General features: G+C 39.2%; 2 protein-coding genes across 21 annotated transcripts in view; one reads left to right on the plus strand and one right to left on the minus strand.

Moving 5' to 3' along the window:
• RAD51AP1 (RAD51 associated protein 1) lies at positions 1-10,669 on the minus strand. Of its 11 annotated transcripts, none has more exons than XR_014574724.1 (10): positions 10,570-10,669; positions 10,085-10,125; positions 8,467-8,608; positions 7,573-7,682; positions 7,172-7,240; positions 5,565-5,717; positions 3,258-3,413; positions 2,098-2,238; positions 1,784-1,903; positions 1-720 (listed from the first exon to the last, which is right to left on the minus strand). XR_014574724.1 is itself a non-coding variant. In XM_083808610.1 (9 exons), the coding sequence occupies exons 1-9, from the start codon at positions 10,635-10,637 to the stop codon at positions 593-595; spliced, it is 1,008 nt and encodes a 335-aa protein (XP_083664736.1). In that variant the 5' UTR covers positions 10,638-10,669; the 3' UTR covers positions 1-592. The 11 variants fall into 11 exon arrangements, 9 of the variants coding, with proteins under 9 accessions (XP_083664736.1, XP_083664735.1, XP_083664734.1 ...); XR_014574725.1 differs by having other exon boundaries at positions 10,085-10,188; positions 10,570-10,621; XM_083808610.1 differs by lacking the exon at positions 1,784-1,903.
• Positions 10,559-13,901, plus strand: part of FERRY3 (FERRY endosomal RAB5 effector complex subunit 3) — a 23,997-nt gene continuing 20,654 nt past the window's right edge. For 5 of the 10 annotated variants that reach the window (XR_014574710.1, XR_014574711.1, XR_014574712.1 and 2 more), the window contains exons 1-4: positions 10,559-10,726; positions 11,781-11,973; positions 12,250-12,395; positions 13,594-13,775. Coding sequence is in view for 7 of the 10 variants with exons in the window: in XM_083808524.1 (XP_083664650.1) it covers positions 11,796-11,973; positions 12,250-12,395; positions 13,594-13,775 (506 nt within the window). In the remaining 3 variants the exon portion in view is untranslated. The other 5 variants (XM_083808526.1, XM_083808529.1, XM_083808530.1 and 2 more) reach the window with 4 other exon arrangements.

Below are 13,901 nucleotides of genomic sequence, written 5' to 3' on the forward strand. Positions count from 1 at the left end.
TTAGATTATATAAAGTATTTTATTTTACTTTTTTTTTAATATAGCATTCTAAATACCATTCATATCTATATTACATTTTTTTAAAAAATGAATAGAAACACATAAGTTATGCAAACACTAACAGATTTTGAGAGTGAAGAGAAATTTTCCAAGAATGGAGGGGTAAAAGTGATGTCTCTTCCCATAAATATTTTTTTATACTGTAACTTTCACTTGTGTTAAGAATCCATTTGAGATAAAAAAAATCCGTAATTGACATAGTATTTCTGACTATTTTAATGGCATGTTCAGATATCAGAGAATGACAATTATTATAAACCCCTATCTCAGAGTATAACCCATAAAAGAACTAGTGACCAGATGTCACCTTGGTTAAAAAATATTATTATTCAATAGCACTTAGGGATGCCTAGCATTTTACAGAATAAAAACTCTGCAGTATTAGAAATGTACATAACAACTGTCCCGCAAAGCAGATGATGCCATGAAGCTTTTGCTGTCCGCTGGTTTCCAACGCTCTACTTATAAGCAAAATGCTTTCCAAGGTCTTTTCTAAACACAGTCCTTCACATGATACCTTGTCAACGACCAGTTAACTGCTGGTAGCGCTGGGATGCAGTGGTTTGACTCTTGCTAGTCTGGAGAGGCCAAGTCTAAGACCATGAGTAGGTGACTTAACCGAAGCATATTTCCCAATGTTATTAGTGCTTCCCGATGCAGCTGAAAATAATTTTAAAACAAAAAGGTGTAAGCAGTTTTAAGAAAAAAAAATCGTAACTCCTGTCTTTTTATAGCATTCAAAGCAGAACAAAAAAAGTATGCTAAAGACATTGCAATAAAGATCAGAACAACATACCACAAAAGCACATGAAAATCAGCATACTTGCAGAGAATCACTCTATTTGGGAGCCACTCCAGCAGGTATGGCACACAGCCCCTCGCTACAAGAAGGACATGGAGGTGCTCGAGAGAGTTCAGAGAAGGGCAACGAAGCCGGTGAGGGGTCTGGAGAGCAAGTCTTATGAGGAGCGGCTGAGGGAGCTGGGGTTGTTTAGCCTCGAGAAGAGGAGGCTCAGGGGAGACCTCATCGCTCTCTATAGGTACCTTAAAGGAGGCTGTAGAGAGGTGGGGGTTGGTCTGTTCTCCCACGTGCCTGGTGACAGGACGAGGGGGAATGGGCTAAAGTTGCGCCAGGGGAGGTTTAGGTTGGATGTTAGGAAGAACTTCTTTACTGAAAGGGTTGTTAGGCATTGGAATGGACTGCCCAGGGAGGTGGTGGAGTCACCATCCCTGGAGGTCTTTAAAAGACGTTTAGATGTAGCCCTTAGTGATATGGTTTAGTGTAGGACTTGTTAGTGTTAGGACAGAGGTTGGACTAGATGATCTTGGAGGTCTCTTCCAACCTGGACGATTCTGTGATTCTGTGATTTTAAGTAACAAGCAACTCAGAGAAACACAACCATGTGGTACTGGACAAACACAAAAACATTGTTCCTGGTCTACTGTGCATTTTCAGGTGCTCCACAGACAGTCACAGAATAGAACACAAAGTCAAGTGACAAAAGAAGGCTTGAGAGAAAGGAGTCAAACAAAAAAATAAATGTGTGCGTTAAAGGAAAGTAAATATTAAGGAAAACCAAAGAAAGAGTTAGGAGTCAGCAGCAGCAGCTTAAACATTCTGATAACCTAAAGCTTCTAAGTATTTGCTTTACTAAAGCAGTTAAAGCACTTCAACACATTTTTAACATTATTTGTTTAAAATATATAACAATGCAGCACATACCAGAGATAAAGAAAGCTCTTAAGAGAGAAAAGGCCACAAGACAATCTCTTGATTAAAATCTGCTTCACACTCTGGAAAATATTTCATTATCCTTCCCACATAAAGGAGTTAAGGATAATGCTGTAAGAGGAAAAGAAGCACGGAGATAGCTTTTTGTTTTGTTTTATTTTTTAACCTAGGGTTAAAAGAATACCTTGCATTTTAAGAGGGCAATAGTTGTTCCAAAATACTGTTTGTTTGTCTGCTTTTAGGAGAGAATTCTGGAAACTTAAGACAACCAATGTATCTGTTTATAGTTACAATCTCACACGTACCTGGTGGTATCCATTTAGGCTTCTTCTCTGTTACAGGACTTGATGCGTGTAAAGGCCTTCCAATTGGTTCTGAAGAACTGGACATCTGTGTTGGCTCAGATTTTAGTTCCGTTATCAGTGAAGGAGAAACTACAGGCGATACTTAAAAAATAAAACCAGCCTTAGAATAATACTTTTACAGAGAAATTATCACACTGTATAAGATGATAGATCCCTTTACAGCAAGACCTCTCTGAATTGAGTGAAACAAATATGTATGTTAATAATGCCTTATCTTCCAAACAGCGATATATATTTAAATAGTCAGTCCTGTTACATGCTGGAATTACAACACTAGTTTGTAAACAAGCACTGCAAGAATTTCTTGTTAAAGATGTTCCAGATACTAAATTGCTAAAAGCTAAGATTCCTCTGTCAACTATTCAAAGCAAACCATTCCTTGTCATAACTAAAACTAAAGATAAACTAAATTATGTATTGTAAACTCAGCATTGAAATTAAAAGACATTATCAAGTCAGACACAAGATGAACACAAGGGTAAGAATTTTCTTAAGCTGTTTAGATGAAAGTAAATTGTGTTAGCAATACAGTGAACAACTTCAGTCCGAACAAGCTGCATATTTAACACTTTTACCCAACAGTTATTAGCACTAGCATTGTTTGGCTACCCTTGAATTAAAGATTCATACATGTAAATACAAGAACACGCCCTGATATTATATACATATATATTTATACACACACACAACACACACACACACACACACACACACATATATATATTTTAAATCCTCAGATCACTCAGTATTATTTAACCTTTTCTTAAAAGCTAGTTTTAGGAAGAAAAACTATTCAATTTTGTCTATTTTTATAGTAAGCAATGTTTGTTTACTATAAAGCCTTTTTTCTTTCAGGATTTTTTCTCATTGCTATTTCCCTTTTACTCTGCATATAGCCTTTTTCATCATAACTCTGAAGTCAGTTTGTCAACTAATCTTATTTGTTCCTTCAGGTCTTTTAAAATACTTGTTTTTAAATAGGAAAAATGATGATAAGCATCAAACAAAAAACACTGTCAAAGGTACAGGCATTGTTCCTTGTATACAAAAGGAATTTTCATTATAAAGGAGTTTATTTCAGATTTCTAGGAGAAACTTACCTGTAGTATTAATCTTGGATGTGGGAGTCTTCTTTTCTTTTTCAGCCTGCCTCTTTTGTTTAGTTTCTTTTTTATTTCCTTTGGCTTTCTTCTTTTCCATAGCAAAGTCTTCATCATCACCTTCATTATAATCTGAATCTTCTTCTGATTCCTCATCTATGTCAAGGTAAAGGGATTTCATCTCTTTTACAGGAAATATAATTTATTATTACTCCAGGATCTTCTCATCTCACTCTGAATGTGAAGAACCAGTGTATCTTAAGCATACAGTTTTGCACATATTTATATGATGAACGGAGAAAGAAATTGGGGATCTCATCCATGTTTATAAATACCCGAGGTGTGGGAGACAGAGGGATTTGGACAACCTCTTTTCAGTGGTTTGTGGGACAGGACAAGGGGCAATGGCCACAAGTGGAGCACAGGAAGTTCTGCACCAACATGCGAAAGAAATTCTTCACAGTGAGGGTGACGGAGCACTGGAACAGGCTGCCCAAGGAAGGTTGTGGAATCTCCTTCTCTGGGGATATTCAAGGCCCGTCTGGACGCCTACCTGGGCAGCCTGCTCTAAGGCACCTGCTTTGGCAGGGGGGTTGGACTCGATGATCCCTCGAGGTCCCTTCCAACCCCTACAATTCTGTGATTTTGTGAAATAGCTGTCATAATACATTCTCTATCTACAGATTTCTCTCTCTGTTTTTTTAGTAAGTCAACACACCCTGGTATAAACTGCAAATAATAATTCTTTAAACAGTTTTTAATTATTAATTTAAAATATCCCACATGTGCAAGATGAAAGAGTTAAAATTATTTGACAGCACTTTGAATTTTTACATATTCTTGCTCATGAATATTTAAAGTGGAATCATAAAATCATTTTGGTTGGAAAAGACCTTCAAGATCATCTGGTCCAACCATCACCCTACCACCAATGTCACCCACTAATCCACGTCCCTAAGCACCAGGTCCAACCTTTCCTTAAACACCCCCAGGGACGGTGACTCCACCTCCACAGCCCACTCCCTGGGCAACCTGTTCCAATGCCTGACTACTCTGAGAAAAAATATCTCCAAATTTCCAACATAACCCCCGCCCCTGGCACAACTTGGGGCCATTCCCTCTAGTCCTGTCACAAGTTACCTGCGAGAAGAAGTCAACCCCCAGCTCCCCACAACTTCCTTTCGGGTAGCTGTAGAGAGCAATATGGAAATTTGGAAAAAATGGAAATATGAAGACAAAAATACAAAGTAAAAATACTTTGTCAAAATTCAGCTGCAGAAGTTTTATAGGTTTACTATTTAAGAAAATAACATACGGGCAAGTCTTAGAAATAGCTTTCTGACAGCAATATCTAGACTATCCCCCAGATATTTTATTTCACTGATAATTTTAGAAGTATTTTCCAATAAGGCTTGCTGTAAAGGACAAAAGATTGGATAGAGACATGTTAACAACTGGGGGATAAGAGAGAGAGATGTCTATCATGTTTTCTAGGCATTCAACAATTGGCTCCTACCAGAATCACAGCAATGGGCTAGACTGGCATCCAATCAGACACGGAAAGGTTTTCTGACGGATGAGAATTGGAAGAAGGAAAGAATCACAGAATCGTCTAGGTTGGAAGAGACCTCCAAGATCATCTAGTCCAACCTCTGTCCTAACACTAACAAGTCCTACACTAAACCATATCACTAAGGGCTACATCTAAACGTCTTTTAAAGACCTCCAGGGATGGTGACTCAACCACCTCCCTGGGCAGCCCATTCCAATGCCTAACAACCCTTTCAGTAAAGAAGTTCTTCCTAACATCCAACCTAAACCTCCCCTGGCGCAACTTTAGCCCATTCCCCCTCGTCCTGTCACCAGGCACGTGGGAGAACAGACCAACCCCCACCTCTCTACAGCCTCCTTTAAGGTACCTATAGAGAGCGATGAGGTCTCCCCTGAGCCTTCTCTTCTCCAGGCTAAACAACCCCAGCTCCCTCAGCCGCTCCTCATAAGACTTGTTCTCCAGGCCCCTCACCAGCTTCGTTGCCCTTCTCTGGGGCAGAAGGAAGGCTACTTCTTTAATAAGCTTAAACAAAGCCAGTACTGAAAGCACTTAACACCTGGCAGGTCTCCAGATTCAGTTTTGATGCAAACCTCAGAATACAACTGCAGAAACAAACACTACAATTAAAACATAATGCTTTGGTTAAGAGGGGAGGAAAGATATATTAGAAGCAGTACGCACTTCCCTGCATATATAACCTCAGTATAAGTAATCACATTACAAGAACTCCTAAGCAGACAGTTTCTACAGACTACCTGGTACAGACTCTGGCTCAGAGTCAGTAACGTGCTCTCTGTCATCACTGTCAATGGTCAGTGACTTCTTCTGATGTGACAGAGCTTTAGATGCTGCCTTCCTTTGCCTACAGCCACTCCTAGGCATGTCATCATGTAGAACCTGATCAAGACCTAAAAAACAGAAGTTGGTCTAATTAATCCAAATTCACAGTAACTCTGCTCTCTCTATAACTCAAAAAGAAGCAGGTTTTGAGTCTTAGGGACAAGAATTCATTTTTGTTTTTCAAAGTACACTGTTAGAGTAGCAGGTTATCTGCACATGTTTTCATGTGGTTCTCATTTTATAGAATCACAGAATCATGAAATGGTTTGGGTGGAAGGGACCTTAAAGATCACCTAGTTCCAACCCCCCTGCCATGGGCAGGGACACCTTGCACTAGACCAGGTTGCTCAAAGCCCCATCTAGCCTGGCCTTGAAACCTTCCAGGCATGGGGCATCCACAGCTTCTCTGGGCAACCTGTTTCAGTGCCTCTCTACCCTCAGTGAAGAATTTCTGCATTATATCTACCTCATTAAATCTACCCTCTTTTAGCTTAAAACCACCAACTCTTGTCATATCAGTACACTCCCTGAAAAAGAGTCCCTTCACATCTTTTCTGTGGCACCCCTTAAAGTATACTGGAAGGCCACTGTAATGTCTTCCCGAAGCCTTCTCTTCTCAAAGCTGAAGAACTCCAACTCCCTCAGCCTTTCTTCACAGGAGAGGTGCTTCAGCCCTCTGATCAGCCTCATGGCCCTCCTCCAGACTTGCTCCAGCAGGTCTTCCTTGTGCTGGGGGCCCCAGAGCTGAACACAGCACTCCAGGTGGGTTCTCATGAAAGCAGAGTAGAGGGGGAGAATCACCTCATCTGACCTGCTGGCCATGCTTCTTTGGATGCAATACAGTTGGCTTTCCGGGCTGCAAGCCTACATTGCGGGCTCACGTTCAGTTTTCATCCACCAGCACCCCAGGGTCCTTCTCCTCAAGGCTGCTCTCAATCCATTCTCCACCCAGCCTGTATTTGTGCTTGGGATTGCCCCAGCCCAGATGCAGCACCTTCTGCTTATCCTTGTTGAACTTCATGAGGTCCATGCAGGCCCAACTCTTGAGCCTGTCAAAGTCCCCCTGTATGGCATCTCTTCTCTGCACCGTGCCAACCACACCACACAGCTTGGTGTCGCTGGCAAACTTGCTGAGGGTGTACTCAATGCCACTTAACTGGCAAAACTGTTCTATCTAGGAATGAAAGTTATCAGTATTTATCTGTAATCAAACTAATGAAAGTACAGATGCACAAAAACAAAATCAGAAATATGAAAAAGTTCCCAGTGGCACAGCATATGTTTTGGCCACATATACTTGATGCTTTGACATTCTGGACACATTAAGGAGCAGCGTTTTTCCAATTTTAGGACATTTTAATGAAAAAATGAATGCATCCCTCAAAGTTAAGAATATTTTAAAATAAATAAGCTTTTTTTCCACATAGGTGAAAAATAAAATCCATCAGAAATAAGAGAAAAACATACTTAAATGTAAATTTAAATGCTATTTATGAAAACACATAATATGAGAGCAACTTACCTAAAAGTTCACTGTCTACACTGCAGTTGGTAAAAACAGGTCTCCTATTTTCTGATTCAATATTCTTACCTGTTTTAGGATCCAGAAAATAAAATTTTTAAAAATATTAAACATTAATATATGAAAATGATGTTTTAAAAAGTGACGATATTAAGAAGTGAAAATAGCGTTTTTATCTGTCTCTAAACAATCTATTTGAAAAATCTTATAGAAAGTTACTTTTCTCACAGAAAAAAAACACATGAACTTAAGAAGACAGGCACAAGCTAGAAATTCTCATTTCTTCACAATGACATCTTGAAATAAAACATGACTTTCAAGCTATTTCTTTGCAAAATAAATTCAGTCGTGTCAAAATTCACTACATATAAATAGAGTGTTGCATTGAACTGTAAAATAACCTTGTTCTTCTGAATTTTGCACCTCAAGGATATTTGTTGGTTTTTCTTTGACAGATAAGGCTAAGGCAACTTCCAGATCTCTTTGATAGAGTTTGTCATCCAAGGATATTCTGAAAAAACAAACAGGCTAAGTAATAATACAATGAAATGAGCGTTACAGATCTATTTCTGACTTACTAAACTTTGAATTCCAGTGCTTGTAAAGAAATTATCATCATACTATGAATTACTTCCTGAAGAGACTTCAATAAAGTAGAAAGTAATATTTAAAGCACACTATACTTAAAAGTACGATGCTTTTGGAACACTGTGTGTATAAGACCTAATAACTGGTATTATCACAGGAAAGGCTAATAACATTTGCTTGAAATACTGCATTGAAACAGAACATTTATACAAAACTTTACCATCAAAATAATCAGATTTTTTAATTGACACTGACTCTCTATTTTCTATTAAACTTTAAATATGTTTTTTCTAAGGAGTCAAACTTGTCTTTGTAGTTATCAGTTATTCAAGTCCTTAAGTAATACAGAATTCTTACAATTATTTTGCACTGTAGAAATACCAAGACAAGATCAGACGTCTAAATCTGTTTCTGCACCTATGCAGGTAGATTGCTGTAGTTTAAAGCTGTAAAAAATGATAGACATAGTTCACTACTGACCTCAGGCAACTTTTCCTGACCCTATGTAAGGTTATTATACCCTTGTTTTGCAACTACACCATTAAAGCTGAAAATCATTACCACACTAATATGTTAGGTTTTTACTCTCAGCTGTTTAAAACTCTAGGAAAAAAAAAAACAGCAACAACAAACAACACCACAAATACTACTATTGAAATACAGCTTCTTACTTCAAACACAGTTAACCACATTTCAACACTTCTCACCTTTTACTAGGTGCCTGCTTTTGTGATGGAGTTAATTCTTTGTGTGTTATTTTTTGCTTCTCTTTTTTCTCCTTCTTTGGTTCCTTCAGCTGTGTTCTGGATTTTTTGCTTAAAGGTGCAGCTATACATGCAAAGTCTTCATCTATTTAGGAAATAATAACAAACTTTAATTAGGTTTCCTCCACTATATTCTTCCACGTGGCCAAAAACAAGTCACTCAACCCAATTTCATCATACACTGAAAATACACCAAACATAGCCTTTTTGAAATCTACTCTATTAAAAAAAATGGAAAAAAAAAAAAAACAGGAAAAGTGTAACAGCACTGTTCTTAAATGTATTTTTAATGAAAATTTAACAAGACTTCTTTCAGATCTGTTTTAATGGTGATCATTTCAATTTTTATTCAAGGTCCCATTTGTTACCACAGTTTTAATAACTAAAGTTTCACCTTGTTATATACTGAACAATAATTTTTATAACATCAATCATTGTCACTAATCAGTTTTATAGTCCTGAGGTTTTGTGAATTGTTCCCATTAATGACTCCTGTTAATTAGAAATGTTCCTGCTTCCCTTTTTCTAGCTTTCTCAAGTTGTCTGTTAGCAAATACAATATATTTTCTCCAGTTTTCCAAGAAAATTAGAAGGCATGGAGACCGCCTTTCTTCCAACTGAAGACACTGCAGTTCACAGTGCAAAATAATTAAAAAAATATAATAATCTTCAGTGCTTCCTAAATGCCACAGAACATATATATGATCAATGCTGAGGAAAAAAAAAAAAAAACACAAAACATCTGAGGGACAGATGAAAAGAGATTTAACTTTTCTTTTATATTACAAACGGTCACTTAAAAACTAAGAAAAGTCATGCACCACATTTACCACATTTAAACTCACGAAATTAACACTCTGCATTAACCTGCAGGACTCACAAGGGACCATCAACATTATTTACTTTACCCTCTCCTTCCCATCACTTCATACTATTCAATGCATCTCACTAACAGACAAAGAGCAAGCAGGAAAACAAACAAACAACAGCAACAAAAAATTCATAATCCAAATCCATGAAAGTAAGGAAACCCAACTTCAGTAAGGAAAATATGTGACACCAATTGGGGCTTAGAGGAAAGAAGGACTGTCATGAAAATAAATAGCCTGCAATCTATTTTTCTTATCAATGAACCTCAAAATTTGACTGCTAAGTTCTTACCCAGAACCCATCAAGGTACAGAGCTGCAAGAGGAATGTTAGATCTATGTACAGACCATCCACAACTCCTGACAATATTCTGACTTACAGTCCTGCAAACTCATCTTCAGGAGGACACGGAACAAGCAATTCTCTCTGAAAACTAAGGCAGGGAAAGAAACAATTTTCTTGCAATAACACCGTGTATTCACCAGTTCCCTAATACACTGTTATTATACTCTGGCTTACAGTCATCATATTCCTGTTGAATCAGGACTTTTAACAGTGTGCACAGTTTACTTCCACTAAAAGCAGTAACAGCCTTGTCACTGAACTAATAGATTAAGAACACTCCACCGATGCTTTGGGTTGTGGCATTAAGTGTTTGGCATTTTTGTTACGTACAGGAATACATCACTTACCATCATCACCAAATTCCGAATAATCAACAACTTTCTTGCTCCTGTGGCAAAACCACACAGAGTTAATCATTTTGGAGTGAGAATCTTTACTTGCTGATACTTGACTTTGGGTAAGTCAGGATTTTAAGGAAAAAAAACAATGCATATTCAGACGTTTTACTGTAAGGTTATTAAGAATCACAGTCGTTGAGCGATTTGAGCTCTACCTTAAAGCCATCCAGTCCCACTCCCCCTGCAGGGACACCTCCCACCAGACCAGGTTGCCCAGGACCCCATCCAGCCTGGCCTTGAACACCTCCAGGGATGGGGCACCCACAGCTTCTCTGGGCAAGCTGGTCCAGAGCCTCACCACCCTTATAGGCAAGGGTCGGGGCCAGCGGGGCCCCAGCCGGGCCCCCTCAGCCGAGGGCGGGCAACGGGCGGGCAACGGGCGCCAACGGCCGCCGGCTTTCTAGGAAACGCCTCCCCCCCCCCCCGGCCCTCACCTCCGCACCGGCCGCGCCGTGCCCGCGGCCATGACGACACTGCCCCCGCCCCGCCCCGCGCCGCACATTCGCCACAGAGCGGCTGGTCGCGAATCTGCGCCTCCGGACGCGAAGCTCGCGCAGCCCGCTCGCCCGCGGGTGCCGGCGCGGCGCGGAGGTGAGGCCGGGCTGGGGCTGGGGCTGGTGGGGGGCGGCGCGGGGCGGCGCCGCTCGGATTCCTCCCTGCGGCCGGGCGCGGCCCGGCCTTGGCTTAGCTTTGGCTGCCCTGGGAGGTGTTTGGCTGGTGGTAAGCGGTTTGGGTTTGGTTTGAAATCATAGAATGGCTGGGGCTGGAAGGGACCTTGCAGACCCCATCGGTCCCCCTGCCGTGGGCAGGGACAGCCCGGGGTGCCCCCAGCCCCATCCAGCCTGGCCTTGGGCTCCTCCAGAGATGGGGCATCCACGGCTTCTCTGGGCAACCTGTGCCAGGGCCTCGCCACCCTCTGAGTGAAGAATTTATTCCTCATATCCAATCTAAACCTCCCCTCTTTTAGTTTAAAGCCATTCCCCCTTGTCTTATCACTCCACCCCCTGACAGAGTCCCTCCCCAGCTCTCCTGCAGGCCCCCTGTAGGTGTTGTAAAGCCGCTCTAAGGTCTCCCCGGAGCCTTCTCTGCTCCAGGCTGAACAACCCCAACTCCCTCAGCCTGTCTTCATAGCAGGGGTGCTCCAGTCCTCTGATCATCCGTGTGGCCTCCTCTGGACTCGCTCTAACAGGTCCATGTCCTTTCTTTTTCTTGTTCTTCCACTCTGCCACCAGTGGAAAGGAGGAAATAAATTCCTACTGCACTATAAACTGTTTCAGTTTCTGAGATAGGCATGTCATCAGTCACAGTGTTGCAGTTAAAGGTAGCTGTTTATGTAGGTTCTTTCTGTCCTGGTTCTGCCTTTAAGTCAAGAATTTTGTAGTTACTCATGAGTGTAATTATCCTAATTCATACACTGATACACTCAATTACAGTTTGGAAACACTCACTGTTTTGGAAAATAACATTTGGGCTTCAGCTCCTACCAATGCAGTCGTCAAAAATGAGATGAATATTTATGAAAAATGCAGGTTTTAAAGTTTTAAAAACTAGAAATTGTTAATTGTTAACAAAACATGCTTTTTGTTAGCAATTTGTTTGTGATTTTACTAGAATTTAACTCATGCAAATTTTATTGCTAATATAGGAAATCAACTCGAAGATGAAGCCTAATAAAGGAAACATCTGCATTCGGGAGAGAGACTATGTGTATGAATTCAATGCTGGAAATCAACATTTAGTGCTTACAGTGCCCCTTAAATTTCCTGTGCAAGAAAATATTAGTCATCTGCATGGACGTCTAATGCTTCTGCACAATCTGCCATGTTTTATAGAAAATGGTAAGGCTTGAAATTTTAAATTTTGAATTTTTAGTGTCATATATTCATGCCTATAAATCTTTTACACCACACTTGAAGAAATCAAAAGAAAGGTACTTAGTAGAAATGTTTTAATTTTTTTTTAATAGCTAAACATTTAAGAAAATGGCAGTACTAGAAGAAAAATGCCTAAGTAAAAAGTTTTCAGAAAATGTTCTTTGTATGTTTCCTAGTTGATTGCTGATACTTCCACTTAAATGGTTTTGTTGATGGGCCATTCTCTGTTTGTTATAATAGACCTCAAGCAATCTCTTAGTAAGTTCATAGAAGAGGAAACTATAAAAGATTATGATAGAGAAGCTGAAATGGCTCTGGAAGCAGTGAAATCAGGAAAAGTAGACATAAACCAGCTGGCAGATACTTGGTCTAAAGCTTATAAAGAGGTAAGATTAAGGCTGAAAAATTAATGTTCAGAATTTGCTTTGTGTGTGTATGCACATGTATGCAGACGTAATCACTTATGTGAAGGTACAAAATTACATTGAAATTCAATTTTACAATTCTTATGATTTTTTTTGCTTTTATTCCAAAGTGATTATTAGGTATTCACCCTGAAACTTATAAGTCAGGTTTTTTTCCTGAATTTATCTCATTACTGGCAAAAATTTAGTAGAGTTTAAAAAAACAAAATGGAGAAGTAAAATAGCTAGTGACCGTCAAACAAAATTAGATCTAAGAGTTATAATACATTAGAATCAAAGAATAAGATTTGCTTTGATCCCATCCAGAACCTCAAAAATACCAATGAAGTCTCCTAAAGAAAACTGTCAACAAATCGTATGCCTTGATGAACATGAATAAAATAAAATTAGCTTAATCTTTAAGAAGGAAAAATCTGCATTGCGTGAACATAGAAATGTTTCAAATCATTGAAAGAGTTTACCCTCTTCTTCTCTGAAGGTTACTATGGATAGGTTAGGCAGACTCTTAAAAAATTTATTCAAAATCTTGCCTCAGTGCAAGGATTATGATTTTATCTCGACATTTCTTCAATGTTACCATCTAAATTTATCATCTGAATCTGGTGGGAGTGACGGCAGATACAAGGATCGTTTCAGTATAGAAGAGCCAGCTGAACTGGCATCTCTGGGTCATTCTTTGTTAATTAAAAATTATTTTTCTTAAGTCGTTGTTTTTGATCACATTGTAGTGACATCAGAGTTTGGCCCTCCTTTCTAGTAAGACATTTTTCTTTGCACAGCTGATGTTTTGGACCCTATCTAAACTTCATCAAATGCAAATGATGTTGTGCAGATTTATTTTTTGACAGCACCTTAAATACTTAAAATAGTAAGTGCTAAATTATTCTTCTTTTCACGTTGGTGGTGAAAATTAATGATTCTTCACTGTTGGCAAAACCGTAATGCTTCTGCTGCTAGTTGCTTTGAAATAGAATATGGGAAGAGAGAAAATGATAAAAGCTAAAGTAGAATACAGAGAGCTCAAATTAAGGAGATAATTCATGTATGTTGAAGGACGTGCATCAGTGTGAATGCCCAGTTGGTTTTGCCTCCCCATTATGAGGGATCATTATTTTATATTATATGGTGACTTTAAAGACATCTCTCTTATAATTTTTAGACAACATTAGAGTATGCAAAACCTGAAGAAACCAGCTGGGATGAAGATTTTGCAGATGTTTATCATGATCTGATACATTCTCCAGCTTCTGAAACACTGTTAAACCTGGAACACAATTATTTTGTTAGCATCTCAGAATTAATAAGTGAAAGAGATGTGGAATTGAAAAAGCTACGGGAAAGGTATTCTGCATTCTTTTCTTCAGTTGTCTTACAAAATACAGGTGCATACTAATGGGTGTATACAACTTGTATGATAATGCGTGTCAATTTGTATTTGTCAATGTAAGCCCTATTTTAGTTTTGTGT

Source organism: Anser anser (genome assembly GCF_964211835.1).
Source record: "Anser anser genome assembly, chromosome: 1".
Lineage (NCBI taxonomy): Eukaryota > Metazoa > Chordata > Aves > Anseriformes > Anatidae > Anser > Anser anser.